The 27,473-nt window shown below is 40.2% G+C and overlaps 1 protein-coding gene across 6 annotated transcripts in view; it reads left to right on the top strand.

Moving 5' to 3' along the window:
* slc4a2b (solute carrier family 4 member 2b) overlaps positions 1–27,473 on the top strand; it is a 53,253-nt gene that overhangs the window by 15,226 nt on the left and 10,554 nt on the right. For 3 of the 6 annotated variants that reach the window (XM_051940406.1, XM_051940407.1, XM_022196246.2), the window contains 11 exons: positions 3,555–3,715; positions 14,608–14,773; positions 14,869–15,095; positions 17,215–17,339; positions 18,456–18,667; positions 21,402–21,538; positions 25,123–25,303; positions 25,395–25,530; positions 26,135–26,327; positions 26,409–26,517; positions 26,608–26,792. In XM_051940406.1, coding sequence (XP_051796366.1) covers positions 3,656–3,715; positions 14,608–14,773; positions 14,869–15,095; positions 17,215–17,339; positions 18,456–18,667; positions 21,402–21,538; positions 25,123–25,303; positions 25,395–25,530; positions 26,135–26,327; positions 26,409–26,517; positions 26,608–26,792 — 1,731 coding nt within the window. In that variant the 5' untranslated portion in view covers positions 3,555–3,655. Of the gene's footprint in view, positions 1–3,554; positions 3,716–6,589; positions 6,630–14,607; positions 14,774–14,868; positions 15,096–17,214; positions 17,340–18,455; positions 18,668–20,885; positions 20,994–21,401; positions 21,539–25,122; positions 25,304–25,394; positions 25,531–26,134; positions 26,328–26,408; positions 26,518–26,607; positions 26,793–27,473 lie in introns of those variants that run through there. The other 3 variants (XM_022196247.2, XM_022196248.2, XM_051940408.1) reach the window with 3 other exon arrangements.

Genomic DNA, 27,473 nt, shown 5'->3' on the forward strand with positions numbered 1-27,473 from the left:
GTCACCATCGTTTCCTCTGGTATGACGTAAATGTCAAAATTGTGGTTTAATTCTGATAAATGTAAGATAAGGTTGGTTTACCTCGCCCTAATATGACTGGACAGTAGATAAGAGCAAAGGAAGTGTAGTTCTTGAGAATCACTTACTCACCTCCGAGGGTTTGGCTCGTTACACAGTACATGGCCCCTTAAAATAGAGTTTAATTTTGTTTTAGCCTTTAGACCTAAAAAGCACCAGTTTTCCCATCAGTGAATGAACTTGCATGCAGTTTTTCAAACTCTGGCAGGAAGTTAGTCGTCACATCTTGGTGAACTTGCCACAGTTCTTATCTTGATTAAGTTCTGCTTGCAGGTCTCTTGGTGATTCTTGCTGCTAAAGAACCTCAGTCAGCACTCTGGCTGTATGTTTGGGGTTATTGTCAGGCTGCAGGATGGATTTAGGGTTGATCAAATAGTTTTGCATGATTTGATAAGAGTCCTAACATAAAAAGAGGCACAGTAGCTACAGTAATGTGTTTAATTAAAGCAGAAATGGTTCAGTATCTAGTTTTCTGCAGACATTTTGCTCCTAAAAGGTAGCATCTTCAGACAGGTGACCTTATTGTACAGTTTTGCCCTTCACGCTCTGCAGGAGGGACAGACGAAGCTCGTTATGTCGCGACAAACTGTTAACCTATAATGTCTCAATGTAGATGTTCAGACAATTGACGTTAACCCAGATTAGCTGGGCCCAGTCTGTGCAGCTTCTCTCCCTCACCTCTCTCAAGGTCGAATGTTACAGATGCTTGAAATGATTCCACTGGTTCTAGTTCTTTTTTCTAAAATTTTGCAGCTCCTCCTGACAGCCCTCAGTCTGCAGCCGCTACCTTCTTCCTGTTTTCAGACTCGCTTCCTTCTACAAGGATAGTTTTCCCCAAAGCCAACATTTGAGGCAGTGACTCAAGTTGAGCATGGAAATGTTTTAAAGTTTAGAAAAAAAAAACTATTCCAGTCTTTTTTAAGGAACACTCTGGAAGTTACCAGGACTGTGGATGACTCTGGTAAGATATGATGAATATCTTCCAGGAGAAACACAGAGCATCTTGTCCTCGCTTCCTCCTGCACTGTCAGCACTCATTCAGTCCTTTTGGTCACTTCAGTTCTTACACAATAGACAATCAGTTCCTTTTTATTTGATCCCCTGGTACTCTAATTGTATCTGGTGGCAGATGGAATGCATTTAAATAATTGAGGAACATGTTTTTTTTAATTCTACTTGCTAAAAAGATGGTTGCAAGTTATTGTTTTCCTTTTCTGATCATTGTTATCCTAGCGGTATTATTACAGACATGCCCTGAGGTAGATAAGCTGGTTCCCATGGTTTTCACCCAGGATCCCAGGGTTCTGTAACTTTATCCCTGTGTAGCCGGCCCTGCCTCTTCCACTCTGGTGGGGTCTAGGTTTACTGAGAAAGTAATCTTGGAGTACACGCAAGCTAACTCAGATTCCTCCATCACCATTAGTGCACAGATTGGAGCGTCTCAAACTACATTCGGTGCAGTGATTATTGGTTTGTCCGCTCTGTGTCTGTTTCTCGTCACTTTGCCAGGTAACGTCTGTGTTTGGCACAAGTTCAGGCTGTTCAGCTCCTACAAATGTTTAATCTCATGTCACTCATTGTACTTGAATAAAACATACCTCTAGAAAATCTCCTTGCTGTCAACAAGGTCACTGATATGATTGTGTTCAGGCATGAGGGAAGCTTATCGTTTCTTTGATAGCTCATGTCAGAAAGCAAGGCTGGCATTGGCAGAAAGGAACTTCAAAGTGTGACTCTGAAAAGTGATCCAACAGAGGTCCCGCCTCTGCTTGTGGACTGGAGGAAAACAGTTGTTTTGTTGCCAGTGAGACACTAAGACTTAAATTACAGCCCAGTTTTCTGGACTGTGTGGGTAAACTGAAAGAACTTAAAGGAGGACACTGAAGGTGAATAGGCAAAAATCCTTAACCAATAGACATCATCATGAAGCGTCCCAAGTTGACCATTCACAACAAGAGGAGTTTAAATATGCAAGTGAGGCATGAATTGTTTAGTAAAAATCCATAGTTCACTTTAATTTCAAAAAGGGAAATCAGTGGAACGTGGGATAAAGTTTTCACAGAGGGGATGTTTGGATCTGTTTTTATTGCTCTTATAGACAAATCGGAGAACGCTGCCAATAACCTGAAAAAGCATCCACTTTGGCCATGTTTTTTGAAATGAATGTTCTCTAAATCCAGCTGTGAATCATATGAGAATAAACCACTCAATAACAACATTCTGAATATAGGAATAAATCTGGAAAGTTTGGTTTATGCAAGTGCTACTGAAGTGGAGAAAAAAACAAATTTTGAGGGGAAAAAAACCACACTTTTAGTATACTGATTTTGATTGACATCTACTGATTCAAACGGATAATGCCTGCCTCCTTTCTGAAAGCCAAAGATAACATCTTTGTCCTATTTTTGCTGACCAACAGTTCAAAACGCAAAGATTTCATTTTCAATCACAGAAACCAAAAAGAAGTCGTAACCACTTTGTCACTTCTTTTGATTGGTGAAAAAAAAAATCAAACAATTAGCAGATGACAAAAATAGGTGCAGATTAATTTTCTTTCTGCCGCTTAATCAGTTGATGGTCAAGGGTTTAGTTTTGCTTCAGTGCCTCTGTGCTACACTTTCATTAACATTTTGTACTCTCTCTGCAAAGCTCTGCTGGTTTTGTGATCCCCTCTGGGCTCCTGAATTATTGTGCCTTTGAATCCCTGTGGTTATGTGACTCTGGAGTGACGGAGGAGGTGGAGGTTAGCTGAGGCGCGTGCCACCGCTTATCAAAGGGTCCTGGTGCACGGTGGCGTTATCTGCCTCTTATCTCACTCAAATGATTAATGACCTTGAGTGGCAGGTGCATTTGTGCTACAGGACTAAAAATCATTGAAATGAAAAAAGACGGAGTTTATTAAAGCCTGCTGTTCATCATAAATATGACATTCAATTTAGGCCGCTGTGTTTTTCAAGTGAGGTCCGGGTACTTAAAAGCACTCAAGGGGTCAATTACTCCTTCTAGTGCAGACAGTATTAGGACGGTTAAGTTTACATAAGCTCAAATAAAGTCTTAATGTTTAATATTTGGGTTAATATTTTTTGCTAGTAATGATTGTTTGACACATATAACCCATAAACGTCAGCCTGCACTTGGCAATGGCCTGCCAGGAATGTACTGGAGGAGTATTAAATTCCCGCTTGTCTAAGGGACTTTTGACTCATCTTCAGAAAGTAAATCACCCGATCGGCTAAACTGTGGTCATGCGACTAACTAGAAAAAATGTCTTCATTGCTCATGAACCTGCTGTAATATTTTAAAATTGGAACTTAGAGGCTTCAAGTGTTGTGACTTTAAGCTGAAAATCTGTACTTCTTACCCCATGTGCTGGAACATCCTCATATGCAGAGATTACTCAGCCACATCTGTTTCACTCTTGTTCACCTCGAGTTCCAAATCCTTGATCTAAGTCCTTGATCTCTACCTTTCTCCAGGTTATGCTGCCCAAAAGCTGTCTGAGTCCCAGTGAGAAAGAGAAGGGCTAAAGCCGCACCAGTCCAAACCAGCTTTCCAGCAGCGACTTCACTGCAGAGCCATGAGCGACCCCAGCGCTCCCAGCCAGATCACTGACGCCGTGGCATCGGTTATTCACGGAGTAAGTCCACACGGCCGCACATAGAAAGGCCTCAGTCAGGTCAAGCACTGTCGGGTCAGGTCACAGCATCGCAGGTCACGTGATGAAACGCTTGAGAGAGTTGGTAGCAAACCTGATTAAATGCTGCTCAGGTGATGACACTCGCGCTTAGACGTTTTACGATATTTTCATGCATAAGGCAGCAGCTCAGAGCTCACCTCGGTTTCAGTTCATGCTCTCCCTGTGCTGAATTTGTGCTGCATCAGCTTCCTCTGTCCTCTTTGGCATTGGAGTGTGTGTTTTGGACAGTGTAGTTTGCTCCAGCGCTAGAATGTGTACAAACCAAGTTGCATCCGACTCGCTGGCAACATGCAGCAGCTCTGAGGGCAGAAATAGTTCCCAACACTTCAGATGTCACTCCGCACAGAGAACTGTTGAAACCCCCGTCTTATTACAGTACCGGAGAATGTCAGCGGTTCCACAACTAAAAAGTTTCCTTCCTCTTTTTCTTTAAATCAAACTGTTGCCATTGTCGTAAACGGTAAAGTAATGAAAACCCACATGATGAAACCCCTGATTGCACGGGCTGCTGGTGGGATTGACGTGATAAACATGACTGGCAAAGCCCAGAGGACAGGCGGCCCGGAGCAGCCAAAAAAAGCAGCATTCTTCAACTCAAGAGGTTCTCAGCGGGCTCATCTTATGATTAGGACGGGCAAGCAGAGAATATCACAAGCCTAAAGGGAAAATCCACAATGAATTAGCTGATATTGGTAGATTTTATCAGTTTGCGGAATTGTTTTTGAGGAATTACTGGGGTTGTCTTTATTTGCTGATTTCAACTTTCTCAACAGCTCATGAGTTTTGTTTTTTTAACTTAAGGATGTTTCTTAGAATGGCAACCCATATGTCTAATAGTTCACAGTGCTGTAAGTTGTATGTGTAGGTGGGTGGAACTAGTGATGTTTAGCACAACAGGAACAAATAGAGATTTTCCACTCGCTAGAAAGTCAGAGGTCACTGACTAATTTCTGATGAGGCGTTTCTTTTAGAATGTAGGTATTCTCTGTCAAACATTTCCTTAGAAAAGCTTGTGGTGTTTATTTAGCCGCTCCAGAACTGTTATGTTCTTTTCACCGCAGCACCAATCTAGGAAGTGCCCACTTTCCCTTAGCTTTGCATTTTTGTCAGCATTCTGTCAACTGCTTCCTTTCAAATGTTGCACAACAGTGTGAGCACGCCGACAACCGCTGCGTCAACCTGTAAGACACCCAGAGGAAGAGGGGGGTTCCTCGCCAGACATAAACAACTGAAGTGCCGTTTGAAATCGAATCCCAGCAGTTAGGGCCGAGAATTCAAAGTACTTAGGAGACGCAAGTGGATCCATGACATTTAAGCGGTGATCCATGAAAGCTGTGCAGACAGACTGTGTGCACAGGACTCACTGGAATAGCATATTTTTCAAAATTCATTGGATTTGAATAGCATACTCCACCTTTAATTTGTGCCGTTTTGCCTCCATTTCCCTTTAACATAAACTTTCACCTGACGAAAATCAAACACAAAACATGTAATTGAATAAGGCTAAAAGAAATGACACACGAGGCAGCATCTTAGCACTAAGAACCGAAATAATGGAGAAAAATTACAAGTAAATCAAGGAATTAACAGTAACATGTTATAGTGCAATATTCATGACATTAAACTTGAAAACATAAATGCTGAATTATTCAGTCATCTAGTTGTGATAACCAATTCATTACTTGTAATATCAAGATCATTTATTAGTTTCCTTTTGATCACAATAAAACAAGACATAATCTTTACTCGTGCCCTATTTTATGACCCATTAAATTAAAAAGCATGAAGTGTACTTTTGCACATTTTTAGTACTTTTTCCTTTTTTTTAAGGAAAGTTTTTGTCGTCATATCTTCTTATTGCACAATCATCTGAAACCATCACTTTGCATTCCCCTGGAAGCCCTGTATGATATAGCAAAACTCCTAAATCTTAATTATCTTGTCATGGCTTTGTGTGGAAAGACTATCCGATGTTTGTACACAGCCCTAACTCTAAAGTGACCTGTGCACTTTGACTGTCATGCACAGGACTGGAAGCAGAAAGGAGTCAGAGGGACAGTAAATCTAGCACATGCTGTCTAAATATACTAACTAGCCAAATATCAACCGTCATTTACGAGGTTGACAGTCTGCTTTTAATTTAAAATAGAAATTAACCTACAGCTGAAGCAAAAAACGCTCCTGTTCCAGCATCTTCATTTCCATTTCTTGCACATGACATTTAGTTCAGATAAGATGAAAATCTTGTTACTGCAAAAATCAACATCATCGTCCAAAAGAAATATGGCCTTTTTGTAACTTTGGCCTCTTTGAACTCTAATTTTCTGGCAGAAGCTTTTTACTGTTGGTAATCAGCGTGTTTTTATTGCTGTTTGTTCTCACTAAGACATTCTACTACCATAAAACCCACACAGGCTCTGGACTAAAATCTCACTTTGCAATAATAAAACTTTCTAGCAGGTAGACTGGTTGATCCAGAAGCTCAGCGAAGATAAGTGTTTGACGGTGCCTCGGCGGTTATTGGCTGGACTGTTGACTCAAACTCTGCTAAGTTAATTATTATCTCCTTAACAATGTGAGCATGTATGGTCAGGGAGAGTTCACTATTTGAATTTTAAGGGCTAACATTGTGAAACTAAGGTTTGAGTAATGTCTTCTTCCTACGCTGAAGAGCTGCCCCGGTCATGTGACGGGTTCTAACTGAAATGGGAAACAGGTTGTTTTCCATAAAGGCGGCCGGCGCTTCTCGCTTTTACGTTTGACAGTGGAAAAACAAATACAGCTATCTGGGTATATTTTAGGCTGCGGTAAGAGATCGGATGGTAATTTCATGGACTACCTGTATTCGTTTAAGGTGAGTTTATTCACTTCCAGACCAGACGACTCGAGGCAACACGTGAGTCCAAAGCATGGTTTATTCTCTGTTTGGGTGTGTAATATTTAGTCTTGTTCTTATCTCTCCCAGTCAGTCAGTCATACATTATCCTAAATAGGACACGGAGCTTTTCCACACGTATGTTGCAGTTTGACTTTGGTTCTTGAGGTAAAGGTACCCTCAATGCCTTTTCTACAGCTGGTTAATGTTAAGTTTCGTTCTTGCGCGTTTGAGACGCACTTTTACTTCGTCATCAGCTCAGTGGCTTCTCTTTTCTTTTATCAGGCATTATAAATCTGAGGTAATAATTACTTCCTAATGTTATCTTAATGTCTCACTAGGTCGAGATAGTCACCCCTCTAATGTCAGCAGGTGGATTATGAAAGGTTTCTTCACAGGGGACCACTGAGACCTGTTCTCTCTGAATGCACAAAACAAGCCCCTAAGCAATCTTAGAAAATACTACAGATAAAAGCACTGATTGTGTTCAGCTCAGTGTGATTTACTTCTTGCGGCAGAGTTCAGTTTTTCACCTCTGACCTTGCAGAGAAATGTCAGTGTTGCAGAACTGAACCAACAGATTCAGTGTCTTGCTTCAGGGGACTTTTGCAGGGCAAACATCTGCTGCATCTCTCAGCTGTTTAAGCCAGTGATTGCTAACTTTTTGTCTCAAGAGTACCGGAAATATTCACTATTTTGGGAAATGTGCTTTTTTTTGCTTTCTTGCCCAGATTTGGATTTGAAGACTGGTAATCTTATGTCTTTATATGTCGATAAACACTGGAGCCAACAGCCAGTTAGCTTAGCTTAGCTTAGCATAAAGACAGGCCGCAAGGAGAATAGCAAACCTGACTCTGTTTAAAGGAAATATAATACACCCACTAGCACAAGTAACACGCTAATTTGCATCCTGTATATACGGATGGATTCAAGTGTAAAAACATCAGGTTGGGGTTTTACAGAGGTTTTCAGGTTGTCTTATCTTTGCTTGCAACTTCATGTTGATGGTCAAAGTCAAAGTCATTTTCCCTGGCCAAGAAAGGTCAAACAGTTCCTTTAAAGCAGTAGTCTATCATTTTGCAAAATCTAGTTATTTGCTTTCTAAATATTACTCATGTCTGTGCAGGAAATGGCAAAGTTAGCTTGGTGTATAACAGAACAGACGTGTTGATTAAACAAAAGAAACATAACTTACTCATTTTTGGGATTTAGAGGTGCTGGTGAGGGGATTTTACTTTAGAACAGAGTTAGATACAATATGATAAACCTTTATTAATCCTGCAGTGGGGGAAACTTGCAATATCACAGCAGAAAATGGGGTAGTACAAATATTTAAGAAATATCAGTAGAAAAATAAACCAAAAATATACATAAGTACTAGTTCATATTGCCAAGTTCCTCTGGATCTGGATAGTATACCCACATTTCCAACCTTTATGCTACTTTAAGTTTTGATTTAAAAAAAAAACAAAAAAGAAAACTTTAAACTGTATAGATGATGTCTCCTTAATGACAGTTCAGACTCATTAAAATTGATTCACTGATATATTTTAGGAAGATCATTTTCATTAATGAAATGAATTTACAATAGGAAGTTGTGAAGATCAGCTTAACTGTATATTTTGGACCCTGCTTTGTCTCTGACTCTTGACTGTCGGCCCTCCAGGTTGGACACTCCTGGTCTAACCTGTGAAATGACCCAGTTGGTCATGTCTCCATCCATATGTTGAAATAGTGAACTCTGACCTTACAGGTGCGGATGTGTCATTTAATGTCTGTGGAATGGTTTCTGTCTGTCTGGAAAATCCCCATCCCACCTGCCGGTTATCAGGATTAGTAATGAGTGGTTCACACCTCCTCCTCACTCAGTTTTTATTATCATAGTTTCACTCTTCCTGTGATATACATCTTACAGCTGCTGCATAACTTTCCTCGCTCAGTAAACTCGGAGCTTCTCAGCTGAATGTCCTCGACTTTGATAAAACTAATTGAAAACACCGTCTCTTGTGAAATGACAAAAATAACTGCTGCTAAAAGCTTACTTCCCAAAACAAGTATAACTGGAGTATTTCCAAACAGGAAGCACAAAAAGCTCATGAGTTTTTGATTTGATTTTCACATTTATGATGCAATAGGGCAGTTGTGAAAATCAGCTCTTGCATAATACAAGTTTCCCTGTTGGCTGAGCTGTAAACTGGGTTACAACTCCTGTGTTTTCGCAGAATAATCAGAAACCTTGTGCATGTTGCGCAGTGGGATTTCCCTGCACAGTCACGTTAAGATATGCAGCCACACGGTACAAGATCTCTGAAACATCCGCCGCCGCCGCCGCCGCCTATCCCCCCTTTACCCTCCAAGTGCTGACTGTGTGGGATTTGAGACTACTTCACGACACAGATAATCTCCTGCAGCCTCCACACGCTGTCCAGTGGCCACTTCATTACAGCTACAACACGGCACATGCACGTTACTTTTTAAAACCTGGCTGTGTTGCTTCACAGGATTAACTCACTTAAGCTAAAAAAACAAAAAAAACCCACAAACATTACAATTTTTTGTTAGTTTTTCTTCAGTCTGTTGGGACTGTTGATGTTTCTGCTAATTAGTTTGAGACATTTAAGTAAAAATTTCAAATGCATTGTAGTAAATATGGTTGACAACCAATGTTACTGGTCCACCATTTAGATCAGAGGAGTCGAACATGCGGCCCACGAGACGAAACCGGCCCACCAGAGGGTCTAATCCGGCCTGTGGGACAACTTGGTAAAAATTACAGAGAAGACATTAACTGCTAACTTTAAATTTGTAAAAGTACAAGTTGAAAATAACTTCTAGATAAGTTGTTTTGATCATAAAGTAATACTAGATTGTTCTTTTGACATTTTTGTAATATATTGTGCTGTTTTTGTTTTGTTGCCTTGTTTTTTGTCATTTTGTGTTTTGTGCATCGTTGTTTTGTTTCTCGCTTTTATTTTTTTGTCTAATTCTTGTTGTTAGTCCATTTTTTTTTGTCGCTATAAGTTTCTGTCTATTTTTTTGTTTTATTTTTGTCTTTTGTTTCTCTTTTGTTGTTTTGTGTCTCATTTTTGTAATTTTTGTTTTTGTTGTTTTGCCTTGTTTTGTCATTTTGACCATAAAGTACAATACTATATCGTTCAGTTCCAGATACAAGTGACTAAATGTTTTGTGTCTTTGTAGACTCTCTGACGTGTAGGTTGTAATGTATAAATGATAAACTGAGGCATAATGTTGATGAAATGGAATTTATTTTTCTCAAGAAAATTCAAGTGGTTCATACCATTTTGTAAAAAGATAATTCCTTAAATGTGAACATTTACAGACTGTACTCTTTTAGCACTAAAACAGAGGGGGAAAAAATTGGAGTTGAGAGATTTTTATGCTGTGATTTTACTGGTCCGGTCCACTTGAAATCATATTGAGCTGAATGTGGATCCTGAATTAAGAAGAGTTACTCTCCCCTGTCTTAGATCCAAACTAATATCTCAGAAGCTACTGGTTGTCCAGACATGAAACTTAATATAGATATTTATGTCCCCCCCTGGGATGATTTGTCATCACTTTCTTGAGCCCCCTCTTTTCCTGTAGCGCCATCATCAGGTCAAGATTTAAATCTGTTTATGATTTATGATCAGAAACCTGCAAACCTGACACGTTCCCTTCCCTTGATTTATCTTGCATGCTGTTTTTCACACTTGAATATTACAGTCAAAATTATCTTTATAATCATAATAGCATGCCAAAAATCAGCTAACCTCAAATACAGCCCTCTTTAGTCATGTTTACTTCTACAGTAAATAAATTCAGCCCAATTTTTGTTACCAGTGATGTCTCTTTCTGTCTAGCACGGGTCATAAATTGGTTTTTCATTATTTGGATTTATCGGAAAAGTAGATTAAATTAGCTTCCTGTTCTACAAATTGTCATAAGTGAACAGAAATTGTAATAGTGTTGCGTTACTGGAAGACTAATGACTGCTATAATAAGACTATCATCACAGTGATTAGATTAATAGAGAGTGCTTAGATTAAAATCTATCGATGCGCTTCTACTAATGAAGACTGACGTTTTTCTGACTGCACATCTTGAAATCTTGTTAAAAAAAACTTTCCAAGCAAAGCTGTTTTATTTAACTTTTCTGCAGTTTAGTGTTTTTTTTTTTTTTTTTTTTTTGTTCTCTACTTCAAATATGCATTTTAGTCATCAGTCAACATTTTAATCACATTTTATTCGTCGAACATATCTGTCAACATTATCCTTTCAAAACGCGTCTTTAGAAAAGTGTAAGGTGTTTTAGTTCCTATGCATTCACATTGCCCTTCAGAGCACATTGATTAATAGCACCTAGGTCAATATTTAGGCTTCATGAGGCAAAGTTAAAATGTGGAGATGAATGTCAATGTCAGGTTTTGTCCCTGGCTGTTCAAACACGGTTATTCCTTTGAGGCGGCGTTTGTCCTCAAAGGGAAAATGAGAGTCTTGTTTATTCTGCCTTGGCACAATAGGCAGACTGGCGAAGGTGGCAGGCTGGCCCGATAGAGCTCTGATTATGGCATCACGAGGCTTTGATAAGCAGGGGTAGAGAGGGATATCTGCTACCTGCAGTTCTTAACGGAGGCGTTGAGGGTCAGAGCTCCAGTGTTGTCATGGTGGAGGCCGCCGCCGCTTGTTGTCACCAAAAACTTTGATTAAAGCTCACGCTGCCATGAGCGAGGTAAGTCGCTGAAACTGCGCAAAACGTTGATCCTAGTCGAAGTTTTCCTTACTGTCTGGCCAGTTTTTTTTTTTTTTTAATTTTTTTTCTTGGCTCCGCTTGCCTTGTTTTCCTACATGGTGCTGGTTGTGGAAAATTCTCTCGCCTCTTTGAGAATCCCTCACACATCTCCCCCACCTCTGGGGATTCACTGTGAAACCATGATATGAATGAGGGCTCTGTAAAAATAAGCTGCTGGATCGTGTAGCAGCACATTGTGGGTTTTTAGTTATCTAGATACAGTATGTGTACTCTAGGTTTCTGGGCTAGTCTTCTAATTAAATATTGAACCGTTAAGGGGTGAAAGCACAGTTTATTTTTTCAATTTTAAAGAAATGTCTGCAGCAAAAAAATGCTCTTCCAATTATTAACTCTGCATTTATAGTTGAAAATAACTTTAATTGGCATTACGGCATTCTTATTTTCAGTGTTCCATTATTTGCCATAGAGGTTGCTCGCTCCTCTTTGAGTCTTCTTTTTCCAGAAACGTAAAACTATATTGCGAATGGACCCTTGAGTCAATATTGAATCTGTGCTTTTTTTACATATAAATCTCTGCTGGTCCAGAGTTCAGCGAACGGCCCTCTGCTTCTGTCACCTTTGTGTGGCATGTAAAAACAAGTCACAGTAAAACACTGAATGGTTATATGAGGCATGGGAATCACTTTTTCACGCCTTCTTGCACATGCCTGCGTTTATGCTGAGCCGTCGTGAATCCAGGATGAACTCTGGAGTTTCCTCTCATGTTTCCCTCTGTTGATTCACTTGATGAGCTTAATGTGTCAAAAGGACCTTTGTACGTTACAGGTGATGCAAAGCTAATGAAAATATGGTGGGAACTAAGGAAGCCGGTTTGCAGCAGGTGCATAAATCGCTGTCGGTTCTTGTTCGGAGTTGATTTTAAAATATTTGTTAATTTGAATCAATATTTCATTTCCACTTCTTGATATTTTTGTTTCTTTGGGAAAAGATATCCGCACCGCAATGTGAAAATTCACGCAGATTTGAAAGGCATGCTATCTTTCAAAAAATAATTGCCAAATTTACACCCTTTTCAGAGCTAGAAACTGTAAATATAATAGAATTGGTTTCTATTAATTTTTCCAACAGTCTTTGAACTAATCATGTATGATTCTTTGTTCTAAGCTGCTTAAAATCATTATATTTAGTCCAAATCACTCTATTCAATGTGTCTCATTCCAAAGTCCTGCTAAAATAAAGTATTTGCTCTGAGGAGACTCTGTAAATAAGCAAAAAATGTTGCTCTTCTTGGTGCAATTGGGAAGCCGTTAGGGACTCGGCTGAGAGAAGTCTTTTCTGCGGTCTCATGACAAAAATTCAGGAACTATTCAGCTGAACTGCAGGCTGTGTTTATACAGAGCAGATGGGAGACGAGTATGGAAACAAATTCAAATCTAAAAGTAAAACATCTGGAATTTATAGAGTCACCATTTAGTTTTCCAGTACTGGTAACACCTGTGGGTACTTTTTCGATTTTTGTAAAATAATCAAAAAAATTAAGATTTAGTTTTTTTGTTTTATGGCATTATTACTCTCATACTGCATGAAGAAATTTTTTTAATTCTCTTTACTTCGAGCCATGGCCCAGAGTTTAAGTATTAAAATCAAATCTTTAATGTGATGCTATCTTCAACTACTTCACATATAGTTTAGTAGTATAATTTAGTAGTTTCTGAGGGCTTGAGAGATGAATTTGACACAGATTTTTCTTTTAAAATGAACAATATTTCCTTCTGAAATAGTACCTCAAAACTACACTGTGCTTGCTTTGAATACGTTACAGTTCGTTTGTACTTTTCCAGCAGCCCGCTGAGCATAAACTGTAAAAGGTGTGAATATGACATGCAAAAAAGAAGCAGCTACAGGTGGGAAAATGGAAATTGTATATCATCACAGACTCTGTGTTGCTCCCTGCAGCCCAGAGGAAAACTTAATATATGACTGACATGTTGGGTGTCATGAGAACCGTCTAACGGAGCATCGGATGACTTGTGGCCTCTGAGTTTTGTCACGTTCGCGGCAGGATCTGAGCGCACCTGTATGGTAGCCATGGCAACATTCAGTCTGCTGTGAGGTGTCAGCGCCACCAGAAGCAGATCCTCTCGCCGTATCGCTGCAGTCCATCCTTATCACAATATCCCACCGGCAGAGCGGAGCACTGCAGGGTTCCTGCATCACGCTGCCAGAAAACAGATCCGCTGTCGCCCATGTGATTCCTGTCGCAGCACAGCGTGGAGAATGTGTAACCGATCAAAGCACATGACTATTGTTTGCAATTTAAAGCCTATATTGAAAAATGTATGCATGAGAGCGCTTGTGAGATGATGACCTGACTGATGTATTCACAGGACCAGAACTCCATCTAGTGTTGGTTTTAGTAAAAGGTGCTGGTTTTGTTTTAAGATTGAAAAAGCTCTCCAACTATTAATTATGCAGATTTATATTCCCATAGTATTTGAGTGTGCTGTTGATGGACTCCACAAAGTACTGCTGGAAAACATTAGAACTGACTGTTCTTGGTAGTAAAACAGTTTGCAAAAATGTATCAGAAGCCAAGTGGGAGCTATTGATGATAACGAAAACCCATTTTACGGTGTTTTAAGTTTTCTTAGCAGAGCTTTATTTGGCATTTAAGGTCTGAAGTTGTAAACTGCCTTTGCATATATTTAGTGCACGGTATGAAACTGAAACAGCAACAGTGCATTTCAGCCATTACTTAATCAGAATAGGACTTTTATTTGCTATTCCTGTATGGAGATCCATAGTATTTGGTGTAAAATAGGTAATCAATCATACTTTTTTTTTTTTTAGCTCATTGCAATGTTTTTTCATTGTGCTTCTTTACATTTTATATCCTGCCTAAATGGTCTTTTGCAAGTTTTCCTTACTGTCATTAGTTTTCTTTTTCTTTAACCAAAATCTTTTGTCTATTAAAAAAAAAAACATTTTCCTGTTAACTATTTTATTTAATAATACCTTTATATCAAGTCTTTGGCAATCAAGACAACTAGAAAAGAAGAACCCTGATGTAACCTACTGTGATAACATTAATATTGAGTTTCCAGACTTTTTTTTTTTAATGTATTTTCTTTGCATTTACACTTATTTGTAGTTTCTTATTGTGTTGTTTACTTATTTGTTCATGTTATTTGTCTGCTCTTGCAGCCAGAGGCTCCTGCTTCATCACTACATGGGTCTCCGCGCCCAGAAGACGAGGACGATGGAGACCTGAACAAGGCCTTGGGTGTCCAACGTTTCCAGCAGATCCTCAGCCCGGCTGCTGCCGTACCCGAGGAGCAGCACCACACCTACCATGAGGAGGACATTGAATGTGAGCACAGAGAGCAGCGTCCAGTCATAAGAATCTAAATCTAATGTGCTGCTGGTTCACCTTTGCGGTCTGTTTCTGCCGTATCTTCTCCGCAGACCACCGTCACTCGTCTCACCACATCCACCGGCCTCTGTCCAAACTGCCCCTCGAGGGACGCAGGAAGAAGAGCAGCAAGAAAAGGAAGAAGGACAAAGACCACAAAAGCAGCCATGCTCCCAGCAGCGGAACCATAGAGGAGGGGGAGGATGAGGAGGATGAGGAAGAAGAGGGGACCGAACCAAATTCTGCAGCGTCTGAATCAGAGAAAGTCAAAGATGTGGAGGTAATTGTTTGACTTCTTAGTAGTTGATGCTATTCATTTACCTGAGAATTTAATTCCTTTTGTACTGTTGTTAGTAAAATTATTCTGATGATAATATACCAAACACTATTACTTTCAAGTTATATTGATAGTGTTATTTTTTGCACATTTATGCAAAAGCTAGTACTGCACCTAAATGTTTTGTTTGATTTGTTTATTAATCTGCTGCTTATATCAATTTATTGATTATCTGCTTCTTCTATAAAATATCCTCAAGAGAGTGACGATTTTACTGAAGCTAAATGGGATATTTTGAAATTGCTGGTTCTTTTTTCTATTTTTTTTTTCTCTGATTATCAGAATAAAACACCCAAATATCAAGTTGACTACATTTGGAAAAACCAAAAACATCATTTTGGTGAATTTCACTTAAAACAAACAAATGGTTTCTGGTCATTTTCTTGATTTGAAAATTGATAATGGACTAAATCAATTTAAAAAAACTTTGAATCTTTTATTCTTGATCAAGGTTTTATGACCTCTGATGCACTGTATTTCAAATCTGTGCTAAAAATATTTAATCTTAACCTCCATCTCCCCTTTTATTTGTCCTGTACTGTCAAGATTTAAGTCCACCCAGCAATTTAATCATAATACTGTTTATGAGCTACCTGAAGCATTTTATACTCCATTAGTCAGTTGTTTTATCCTCAAAGGATCCATAACTGACCTCTAAAATGTGGTCAGTCATGGGGTTTTTATGCGATGGTTGTATGGATTCATAAAGTGTGGAAGCCTGTTAATGCAGGTTTAAGTGGGGGTCAAAGCGGTTGTTTCTCATTTGCATTAAAATGCAGGTGAATGACTGCTCAGTGCTGCGGTACAAATGGCCATGCTCTGCTGCCCGGCCTGATGGCTCGCTGTCGAAGCATTACCATATTTTCCTTTATGAATATTTCAGCATATAGTGTTAATCATTCATCAGTGGGTTTCATGCTTGGTGGTTGTTGTTATGATGCTTAACAAAACAAAACCAGATTTAACCTGAGCAGAATGTAACAGTAAATAGTATTCACTGTTACATGTTTGCAAGATTTTATTATTCGTTTTCAGCTTCTGTCCTCCTCAACATTCTGTTTTTGGTATTTTACGGTTGTATTTAACACAAGGAGATGAAAACAAAGCATCTGATTTGACAGCAAAATGATTGCAAAAATATTCTTCTTGCATCAATTAACTGTTGTCATGAAGTTGTGGAGGTTCAGTTGCTTCGATAGAAAATCTTTCTTTTCTAAGAAATCTCATCCGATGCAATATCTCCTACTGTCAAAAGCATGTTCTCCTTAATTATATTCACTTTTTCACATGACTTGAAGCTGTAGGAATGATGTTAGTATTTGTCGATATATACATAACTTCAGCTGACAGTAAACAACAATCCATAATTATGGACAGCAGCTTACACTAAAATTAGTACTGTTTCATTCTTGTTTCATTGGGTAATTGTGTAAATAGTGTTGCAGATGAATTCAAAAATAGACACACATCCCCCATTCTGTACATAGAAAATGAACCATTAGGTTAACACAATCTCAAATATAGAGTAAAGCATGCAGTAAATGGTAAGATAAAGTGTAGATGTGCAAGTCTCTATATTATATTTACAGATTCACCAGTAACATTTGGTTACACTGAGGCCCTTGAACACGACTGTTGAGTATGGAATTCCTAGACGTGTTTTCAGTGCCCTGATTTCTCAGTTTTTTTGGAAAGTTTACACAAAAAGCTGCTACTAAAAATTGCAAAATGAGGCTTTGGCCTTGGTGGAGAACTGAACTTTTTTTTTTTTTTTTTTTTTACGTAGCGTTAACTTGTGATGCATCGAGTTTTACTCCTCTAAAAACATTGCAGGTCTCTATATGTCAAAGAGTTGTGAAATTTTCCTTCAGTTCAATGAAATTGATCTCTGTGGAACCTGCATTGGATAAATTACTTTAGACGTGGAGTCCTATCTAAACGGCTTTATTGTATATCCACAAGCCTGTTCAGGTCTTCACTGTTTCAATGTCCTTGTCTGAATTCTGAGTTTGCTGTCTGTTCTCGCAGTAAGCAGCGCTCTCACGCTCTTCTCCCTCCACAGTTCTTTGTTTCCGATGAAGACTCTGCAGCCAAACGTGACAAAGAGAGTCCACACTCAGCCCGGGACCTGGACATCGTACCACAGTCTGGTGTGGGAGCAGATACTGAAGATGCATCTTCCACAGAGTGAGTCAAGCCTGCTTCTTTGCCTTTATATATAAAGAAAGGAACTGTTGGGTGTAGGATCATGCTTTACCTGCTGTGATGTTTCCAAAAAGCGTGTTTTTGTCATGTTGTTGAGAGACGTTTCAACCGGGCGACGGCGCTCAGTTTCCCGTCTGATTGGACGGTGGGGAACACGCTGTACGTTACCATGTCTCAGGCATGCAGTGGGCCTGCTGGGCATGATCTGCTGGACCAGAGTAGTCCTCTTGTTCAGACACCCGTATATCAGCCCTCACTACATACAGCCCAGCACACCTCAGCAGCCCCAAGCTCCGCCTATGACATTTACTTTTCCACTTGATGAGCTGGGATGAAGCTGCGTAGACATGTTTGGTTGTTTTCAGTCAACTGGAGAGCAACCACATCGTAGAGGTTTTGTTTTTTGTTTTTTTTAAAACCTCACTCTATAAAGGGAAGGTAGCTGAGTCGAGCGGATTGACTTTGTAAAAAAAGGTAAGTTCATTGTGTCTGTTTTGTGAGATTTTGTCCGGACAAAGCATTTGAAAGCACAATTTGTCATTTGCAGCAACAGGAGGCTGTATTATGTAGATCCAAGTCTCCATCTTCACTTTATCTGGGAGAATTTTTTAGAAACCTTAAGAGAAACGCCTGAAAACAACCATTTCATAGCTCTACATTACAACAACCTGTTTCTTTTGGCTGATGTTGGCAGCACAAGATGTGTTCATTTTGTGTGGAAGAAGAGTAAAAAGATGCGTCAAACGCCCCTTTTATAGGAGCGTGCACAACGAACAGAACAATTGTTTTGATACCCATTATCTCTTACAGGGATTTTAGGACAGAAGACAGATTAGATGAAACTTCATAGACTGCTGCACGCATTGACCTTCCACCCCGAGTTCAAATCTCAGCCCGCTACGTGGGCTGAGACAGTTCCTTTTTGCATCAACTTAAGAGCAGCAACAGGAGGCTGTATTATGTAGAGCCAAGTCTATCTTCACTTTATCTGGGGGAATTTTTCAGCAAACTTAAGAGAAACGCCTAAAAACGACCATTTCTCTGTCACGTGTTGATTTCTGAGCTACAGTTTATTCTCATCTTTCTGTTTCTCTCCAGTAAACCGGGCAGTTCCAGCCCGGCTCCCCAGTCAGCCCCACCTGAACACCCACCTCTGGCCCGGGTTTCCTCCGCCAGCCGCAGCTACGACCTGCAAGAGCGTCGGCGAACGGGCAACATGACGGGAGCTGAGCAGGCCAAGTACCAACGCATCCCCACTGATGAGAGTGAAGCCCAGACACTGGCCTCCGCTGACCTGGACGGCATCAAAAGTAAGTGTGGATGAACATTGGGCAGATGGGGGAGGGGATGATGATGGAATGAGGTCATTTTTATGGCACCTTGAGTTGTTTTCAGAGTCTGAGATTGTGGACGTCCCCTCACAGCTCTAGTTTATTGCTTAGTTTTTCCCAATTCTCTGATTCTCGTGCTGTTTAATCCCACACTCAGCAACTGAGTCAACATAGGCTAATGTTGCAGTTTAACATGACTAGAGACTACAAACAATACATACAAAAGGTCTGTCCTGAGACATTTATTTGTTTCTCACTGTGCTAAAATTTAAAATGCAATGGAATCCCCCTGAACTACAGTGTTTCTCTACAGTCTCTTTAGCAAAATAACATTTTAACCCACTTTAAACAAACATTTTATGTAAACTCTGTTATTGGTTTTCAATGTTTTCTTACTTGTTCTTAGCTGTGTTTCTGAGGTGTACTTTAGCCCTCACCACAAAGAAATCATTCGAGTAGAATTTAACAGTAAACAATCACATGACTTCTTGACAAGAACACAAGAAGTTCTTGTGTGTAAAAATGGTTGCTCATGGTGATGAAACTCGGATAACCATCATACAGCTTTTCTTTTTTTTCTCTCAGCTTTACATAGAACTTATTATTTTATCCTGGAAGTTACTGCTGTGGTTTGGTCTTTGCATTGTTTTCACCTAGAAAGCTAAAAAAAAACAAAAACAAGAAACACAATGCGCTTCCTGTTGAACACCAAATGATGTTTATCAGCTAAAGACCCAGATATTTCCTTCAGGAAAGCTAAAAGAGTGAATGTTAGACTTCAAATGAATGCTAGTGTTGCTTTCTGTTCACCTTGCCAGCTTGATAAGGTGGGAAATCATTATTGCCTGTGTAAATTTGACTTGGATCTTATTTATTTTCCCGGAAACGGAGAGACTGCTGTTAGACACTGATATTTTTATCATAAACACTGAAAACTGGAGGGAGCAGTTCTTTAAGTAAGGTGCACTGTCTTAGATTGTGATGCATGAATTGGTGGATAAAACCATATCCACTTGGGAGCATTTTTTTTTTTTTTAAGAAAACATTTGTCATTTGCTGCTATTCCTCACAATGTTATAATCTTTGTACCAGAAGTGTTGCTGTGGTTTGCCTCATCACCACAGTTTCTCCAGCATGTGTCTTCCTGATGGCATTTTGGGTATTTAATCATTTCCAACTTCTTTAATACAACTTAATCATTTTGTCAGTGTTGTTGTTGGACAGCAACAGTAAGGAAGTCTTGGCTTTGCACACGCTCAGATTCCTCCTCAGACTCTGGATGGAGGGCAGGGGCCTTCTCAGGCTTCATTTCGGTCTGCGCCCCGCTGCCCTGTGACGTTCCCGGCCCCCGGCCCAGCGTGGGGTTGTGTTCAGGGCCGAGGTGATTTGCGTCAGGGAGCCGACCCCTCAGCGGAGAGCAGCAGCTTATCAGAGAGTGTGGCAGACAGGCCGGCATTATTAAATTAGCCGTTCCTGCTGTCAGCTGAGGCCCCTGGACTGAGGCCCAAGCCAACATGGTGGCTAATTGTGAAACCTGGACCTCAGTGTCCGACTTTTAATCATTAGAGGAGTGAAACAAGGGGAAGAATTAAGTAGACCTGAAGGCCAAATCAAGAGGCCAAGGATGGAGGAGTGGGCTTGACATTGTCCAGATATTTGGTCATTATGAGGCTTAGTGGTAAAAATGTCGAGCCTACAAACAGGTTCATCAGCAGTTATTCTCTGTGTCTTCTTTTATCTGCTTCCCGCCACCGTAAATCATCCTGGGAAAGTGTCTCTCTGGCTGCCGCTCAACAATAGGAATTATTAGATCACTGTCCCTCCCCTTTTGTTCGACCTGAGCCAATTAACGCCTCTGCTCGCTGATGCTTTCTGATGGCTTCGGGCTCTGCGGGGTCAGGCGCCGGTCAAGAAATGGCAACTTTTTCCGATCTGTCAAAACTTCAGCCCAGGTTGCACACTCCCATCTGAGCAGCGAGGGGCGTCACGTAGCCGAGCGGCGGTGCCAGCTCTAATCCGACGTTGACCGCAAGCCCTCCTCTTCCTTCCACATCCACATGTTAGTCAGGCCTCATTTAGCTCCAGGTTCTGTCCCAAACTGCAGCCAGACATCATGGAGCCCTCTCAGTGAAAAGTGATGCTTGTAGGAGTGAAGCTGGAAGGAACAAGATAGCAGATCTCATAGTTTTGGGCCAAATTTTTTTTTTTTTTTTTTTTTTTTTTTTTAACCTGCAAGGGCGGGTTAAAACTTTGATGAAGAACTTCAAAAGCATCACTGTTGTTTACATAGGAATTGCTGATAACGGTAAGACACTTCACTTGCTCTGTTCGCTACAAGCTTTCGTGTCATTCTAGTACTGAGAAATTATATATCTTGTTTGTAAAATTTGTGAGAAGCAGTGTTAAGGGGGAAGTTTTGCTTTAATTTCTGTGTTCAAGTTGAATGAATTGGCGTGGGTCCATTGATCTTTGAAGTCCAACATCCGATAGAACAACTTCTGCTCAGTGTTGTGTCTGTGCCTTTCCCCACACCGTTTTCAATGCCTGGTGTGCTGCCAGCATGAGTAACTCTACTCCTTCCACTGGGACCGTAGAAACAAAAAGGCAAAGAGGCCTGAGACTACGTGGGGCTGAGATTTGAACTCGGGGTGGAAGGTCAATGCGTGCAGCAGTGTATGGAGTTTTATCTAATCTGTCTTTTGTCCTCCTCCAGGTCATCGTTTTGAAGATGTTCCTGCTGTGCGTAGACACCTGGTCAGAAAGAGCACCAAGGGACAAGTGGTGCACATCGGCAAAGACCACACAGAGCCGACCACTCGCAGCCGTAAGCAGGACCGGACCCCTCATGAGGTGAGGATTTGCTTATCATCCGTCTCCTTGCACACAGAAGCAGGACAGAGCGTCCAAGCATGTTCGACATAGCCGGACTTTCTTTACATTAGCTGGCTCGACAAAACCCTAAAATCCCTGTAAGAGATAATGGGTATCAAAACAATGGTTCTGATCGTTGTGCACGCTCCTATAAAAGGGGCGTTTGACGCATCATTTTACTCTTCTTCCACACAAAATGATCACATCTTGTGCTGCCAACATCAGCCAAAAGGAACAGGTTGTTGTAATGTAGAGCTATGACCGAGAAGAAGAGCGTTGTTCCTGCAAATACAACAGAGGATTTGCTAATTGTGTAAGTTCACGTCTATATATTTGACAACTTGGTGCATCTCAGTGCAGTTGCTTAGTTTTAACGTGACAGCTGCACATTAAAGCTCAAACTTCAGACATTCAAACATGATGCTTAAGAAGTGCTTTTATGTTTGACACTGCTGTACAGCATCAGTTACCATGGTGATACAGCAGGACAAAACAGTCACCTTTATTGTATTGAAAACCCTGACAACGTTCGGCTCAACATACCTTGCTAACCCAATAATCTCATTTTTCAGTAAATTCCTCAGGTTCCACGTAATGTGGACTTAAGTAGAGTTTGATTGTGTTCGTGGTGTTTTCAGCATCAGTTTTTTTGTCAGTTAAATGCTTTTTTTTTTTGAGTAAGAAGGTTTGGTAGATTTACTAGCAACAGAAGGACACTGTTAGGATCTTTAAATTTTCTTGCAATTTGGGATTTCGATGTAAACAAGAGTTGGCAACAATGAAATTTAGGAATATGACAAGAACTAACTTTGCTGATGTTAAAAAAAAAATGGTATTTTTAGATACTTTTTCAGGTTTTAGATGAGGTATAAAATTACCACTTTGTGAGTGTTTTTAAAACTATTTTTTTGACATGTGACATTACTTAAATCATGAATTAATTCTTAATCTGTAAAATGTATGAAAATTGAAAAAGCAAAAACATTCTCAGAGCTCAGACTAATAAAACAATAAACTAACTGACCACTCAAAGCCCCAAATACATTTAATTTAAAGAGAGATTAAACACCTACAGTATCTCATGATCATATTATTAACTGATCGTTCATAAAGCCACAAATGAAAACTTCCATCATGTCACTGATCAAAAGATTGGTAATATATCAACTTAACACAAGAAAAGCTAACTTATTGATCATTATTGATGTTGATAATGACTTGTTTACCTCTGGAATAGTGGTAAAACATGAGGAAATATCACATTATTTAAATGAATTAACCAGGTATTTATATGGTTATAAAATGACTGTTTTCAGTTCCATTCGGTTGTCTTTTCCAACTTTTAATTTTGCTCAAGTACCTCAAATGCAACCATAAATTGTTGCAAATCTGCCGAAATGTTTTCCCCCTCTGTCCCTCTCACATTTAGCTCTGCTCTGTCTCTTTTGTTGATGGGACGGGGAGGGAAGGAGACGATTAAAAATGAATGAATGAGTTCTTTCCTTTCACGCGCAGAAAGGAAAATAGAGGGGAGAGAGGAGCAGAGGTAACCAGACACTGGGAGCTCCAGAGAGGAGGGGGAGCTATGTTTTATTAACGCACACACACACAGATTCTCATACACAACGGGTCCCTGTCAGGTGTGTGTCACCTGTGGGTATGTGTGTGAAGGTGAGGGTCCCGTCGTTTGTGTCAGTGTTGAAGTCCTCTCCTGCACCGTTTCCAGCCGTTACCGGTGGTTCTGTACCGCTCTGCCTCGCGGCCAGAAGGCTTCCTGCTGGACATGGACTCCGGTCAAACGGTCAGGTACCAGAAGGTGAGGCTGGGTGACCGGCCAGCGTCAGGTTTGACCCGTCCGAGCGTGAATTTTCACACGCATGCAGCACAAGACGTCAGATTGAGGGGATTGTTTTCCAGCTTTTTTTTTTCTTTTTTTTTCTTTTTGGTCGTCATTAGACAGAGGACTGTGACTGACCAGCATGGTGTTGAATTAATCTCCTTGTAATTGGCACTGGATGCTGAGAGAGAGAGAGAGAGCTGATGAGGAACAGCAGAGTTTGTAGTGACTTGTGTTCAGACGTCAGTTTATGCATCTCTAGAATTGGGTCTAAAACTGTTTATTACACACTATAATGTAGGTGTGCAGCATGTTAAAGTTATTGCTATGAAGACATTTTCTACTGTATTGTCTTTCATTATCTATTTATATTAGGAGCTGACTGTAATGTGTCCATCAGGGCCAATTCCAGTACAAATTACTAGTAATTCAAACAAACCCATGAACTATATTTGTAGCCAATAAACATTTGCTGTAAATCTGAAGTGTTAAAATTTGGAATAATGCAAACTTCAACACCAAATTTTGTTGAAATACTTACATTAATTTATATTTGACATGTGCTCAACTGAAAGAACTTTTCAGCATTTATCCTTCAGTGCTGATTGGTTGTTGCTTGTGACGAAACCGATCACAGTGCTGTGGGTGGGATGTTGCTCAAGATTGGACTGCGCCAAATTACCTCTTTTAAAATTTATTTATTTAACCCTCGTGTCGTCCTGCAGGTCAAATTGACCGGTTGTTAAGTTTAAAAATGTGGATCTATATATATATATTTTCACAGTGAAACTTGTGATGTCCACATTTTCAACATTTTTGGGAGATCTTTGAACATTTTTGGTGGGGAGAAAAAAAAAAGTTAAATGTTTAAGAGCATTCACAAAAAATCTAAATTTTTTGTGAATGTTCTTAAAGAAAATATTAAAACTTTTACTGATATGTGTGTAATCACTTTAGATATTTTTAGGACTTTTTTTGGAAGATTTTTAGTCGTTTTTATGAAAATATTTACAAGAATTTTCTTGTCAAATTTGGGGGATTTTTAAAAAAAATAGAACTTATAAGAGAAACTTAAGGAATTATTGGAATTTTCTTCCTGAAGGTTTTGCAAATTTTCTGAATTTTTTTTTTTAATTTTTTTGCTAAATTTTTGGATTTTTTTTTTTTTTTTTTTTTCAGAGAAGGAAAAAACATTTTTGGTGTCCGTAAATGAAGACAACAGGAGGGTTAATGTGATATTCAGAAATGCCAATGCTGAATACTGGGTCTAATAATTGGTCGTTTGCTAGTTTATATACTCTCCTTTAGTCCACAGAAGTCCTTCACAACATTTCCATCTGCTTTTAGCTGCAGTATAGTGTTATTAACCATTATCATTAAATATTGCTTGGCAGTCCTATATGAAGAATGCACTAAAACCCTTATGGATCATTACTGTTAAAACTTCCAAATAATTCATTAATAAACCAGTAATAGGAATTAACTTTTGTGTGTTGAGTGATTTCAGTAAACTCACATGGTTTCCTGGTGAGCATGGTGTCTGTTTTCTGACATGCAAGTTGGTTTTCCAGTCAAAATGCTCCACTGAATCACTAAATCAACTTTGAGCGGACCGACTGACCAAAGTGCTTTACTTAACAGGAATGCTTTGGCACATGCTGAATGTGCATGTCATTCTGTGTGGACAGTACAGTCGTGTCTCACCGACGCTGGAATGTGTTTCCAGGTGTTTGTGGAGCTGAACGAGCTGACGATGGACAAGAACCAGGAGATGCAGTGGAAGGAAACGGCTCGTTGGATCAAGTTTGAGGAGGATGTAGAGGAGGAGACGGACCGCTGGGGGAAGCCTCATGTTGCTTCGCTGTCCTTCCGTAGTTTGCTGGAGCTTAGAAAGACCATCTCCCATGGTAAAAGCAAGGGTGAAGAGGGTATTTATGTTGGTGTTTTATGCCTAAGATCAGCAGCAGTTCATTAATGACTGAGTGTGTGTGTTTGCAGGTGCGGTGCTGCTGGATCTGGACCAGAAGACCCTGCCTGGCATCGCCCACCAGGTGGTGGAGCAGATGATCATTTCTGACCAGATCAAAGCCGAGGACCGAGCCAATGTCCTGAGAGCCCTGTTGCTGAAACACAGGTGACTGACGGCGCCCGACTGCAACAAACAAGCTGGCAGAGATTCCATTTACAGAGGAATTAAGTTCTGTTCCTGCAGCTGGACACAAAACATCTCATGGCCCCAATTTCATCAACTGTACAGCTTTCATGTAGTATATCTTTGGTTTATTGATCTCCTGAGGGGGGAAAAAAGTAGGTTTTACAAAAATCATTGAGGGGATAGAAAAGGAAAACCTGTTTCTAAAGATCAAAATGTTGGCTCTTCAATCTTTCCAGCTTTAGCTTTGAAATTTAACAAACCAAGAAGCAAAACGTGCGAAGGTCATAATTTGTCATGAAACATCATAAATATTTTGACTACTGTGCTTCTTGAAGAGGAAAATTTGCCTATACATATAGTTTTTATGAAATAAAAGTAAAGTTAAATCCATGAAGGTCTCATAAAAGTCTCTAAATCTGGCTGCCTGACCAGTTTATCAGTAGTGGTTGTTGCATGAGTAGAAGCTGTTAAACCGTCTTTTCTCTCACCGCTACACACTGCCTGCTCTTAGATGGCTTCATGCTTGGGCACTGCCTCTCCTCCTCCTCCTCACCCTCTCTCTGCCTCTCCCTGCCTCCCCTAGTCACCCGAACGATGAGAAGGAGCACACTAGCCATTTCCCCAGGAACATCTCTGCAGCCAGCCTGGGCAGTCTGATCTCACACCACCACAACGCCAACCACAACCACCAGCCGGAGCCGTCTGTGACCGACCCCCTGATGGGCGCCGTGATCGACACGGACACGCGCATCAGCATAGAGAAGAGCGAGATGCAGGTAAGTCTGGGTCTGGACTCTGGAGTGTTTGCCTAAAATCTCCCTCGTTTGCTGAGGAATCATCCCGATTTCCGTTCCCAGCAGAGGGAGCCGAGCGTGGGGCCCGGCATGCATCGGTCCAAGTCCAAACATGAGCTGAAGCTGCTGGAGAAGATTCCTGAAAATGCCCAGGCCACGGTGGTCCTTGTGGGTAAGTCACAAATGTTTTAAAACTGTAAAGTGCTTTGTTTTTGGTTTTCCCGTTTTATTTTCTGCACGTTGACCCTCTCTCTCTTTCCAGGCAGCGTGGACTTCCTGGAGCAGCCCACCATGGCGTTTGTGCGGCTGCTGGAGGCGGTGGAGCTGGAGTCCGTCCTGGAGGTTCCGGTGCCGGTCAAGTTCCTCTTTGTTCTGCTGGGACCTCCCACCACCAGCATGGACTACCACCAGATAGGACGCTCCATCTCCACCCTCATGTCTGACAAGGTGAGTTTTAGCAGTGATATGGATGTTTTTCTTTCTATTTTTAAAATAATTTATGATTAGAATTCCTAAATCGCATATCATAGTTACATAAAATGACACTTAGAGCATCACATATACATCAGTCCCTTTTTGATGAGACTGAAGCAATGATGTTTACTGTGGTGGTCATCCTAAGTGCTTCGGTAGAAGGAAACTGGACTTAGTTTTGGTTCTTGTTGATGTCTTCACGAACCGGAAAGAACTTAAAGATAACAATTCACTCTATGAACCTTATTTGCAGTTCTTCATAATATAAATGAATGGATTAAAATGTATTAGTTTGTATCTGTTCTTTGACGCACACAAACCTAAAGCCTATGCAAAAATAACTGAGTAAGCTTCAGATATGAAACATTTTTTTGTTACTCGATAACAAAACTGTCTTGTGATGCCAGTATAATTATATTTAAGCAGTTTATAACCAGGCATATCTGGACTTTTCTGTTCTCTGAAGTTGCCTGATCACAATATATAATACAGCTGCCTAAATGTAATTCAGGTATTGAAATAGATTAGAGAAATACTCAATATTCATACAGCGGACACAACAAGATACAAATGCTCAATCATTTTCTATGTAGTTTAGCTTATTTCTCATTTACTTTACCACAGAGCATTACCCTGAAGGTAACGGTCTTACAT

Source organism: Acanthochromis polyacanthus, chromosome 20 (genome assembly GCF_021347895.1).
Source record: "Acanthochromis polyacanthus isolate Apoly-LR-REF ecotype Palm Island chromosome 20, KAUST_Apoly_ChrSc, whole genome shotgun sequence".
Classification (NCBI taxonomy): Eukaryota; Metazoa; Chordata; class Actinopteri; family Pomacentridae; genus Acanthochromis; species Acanthochromis polyacanthus.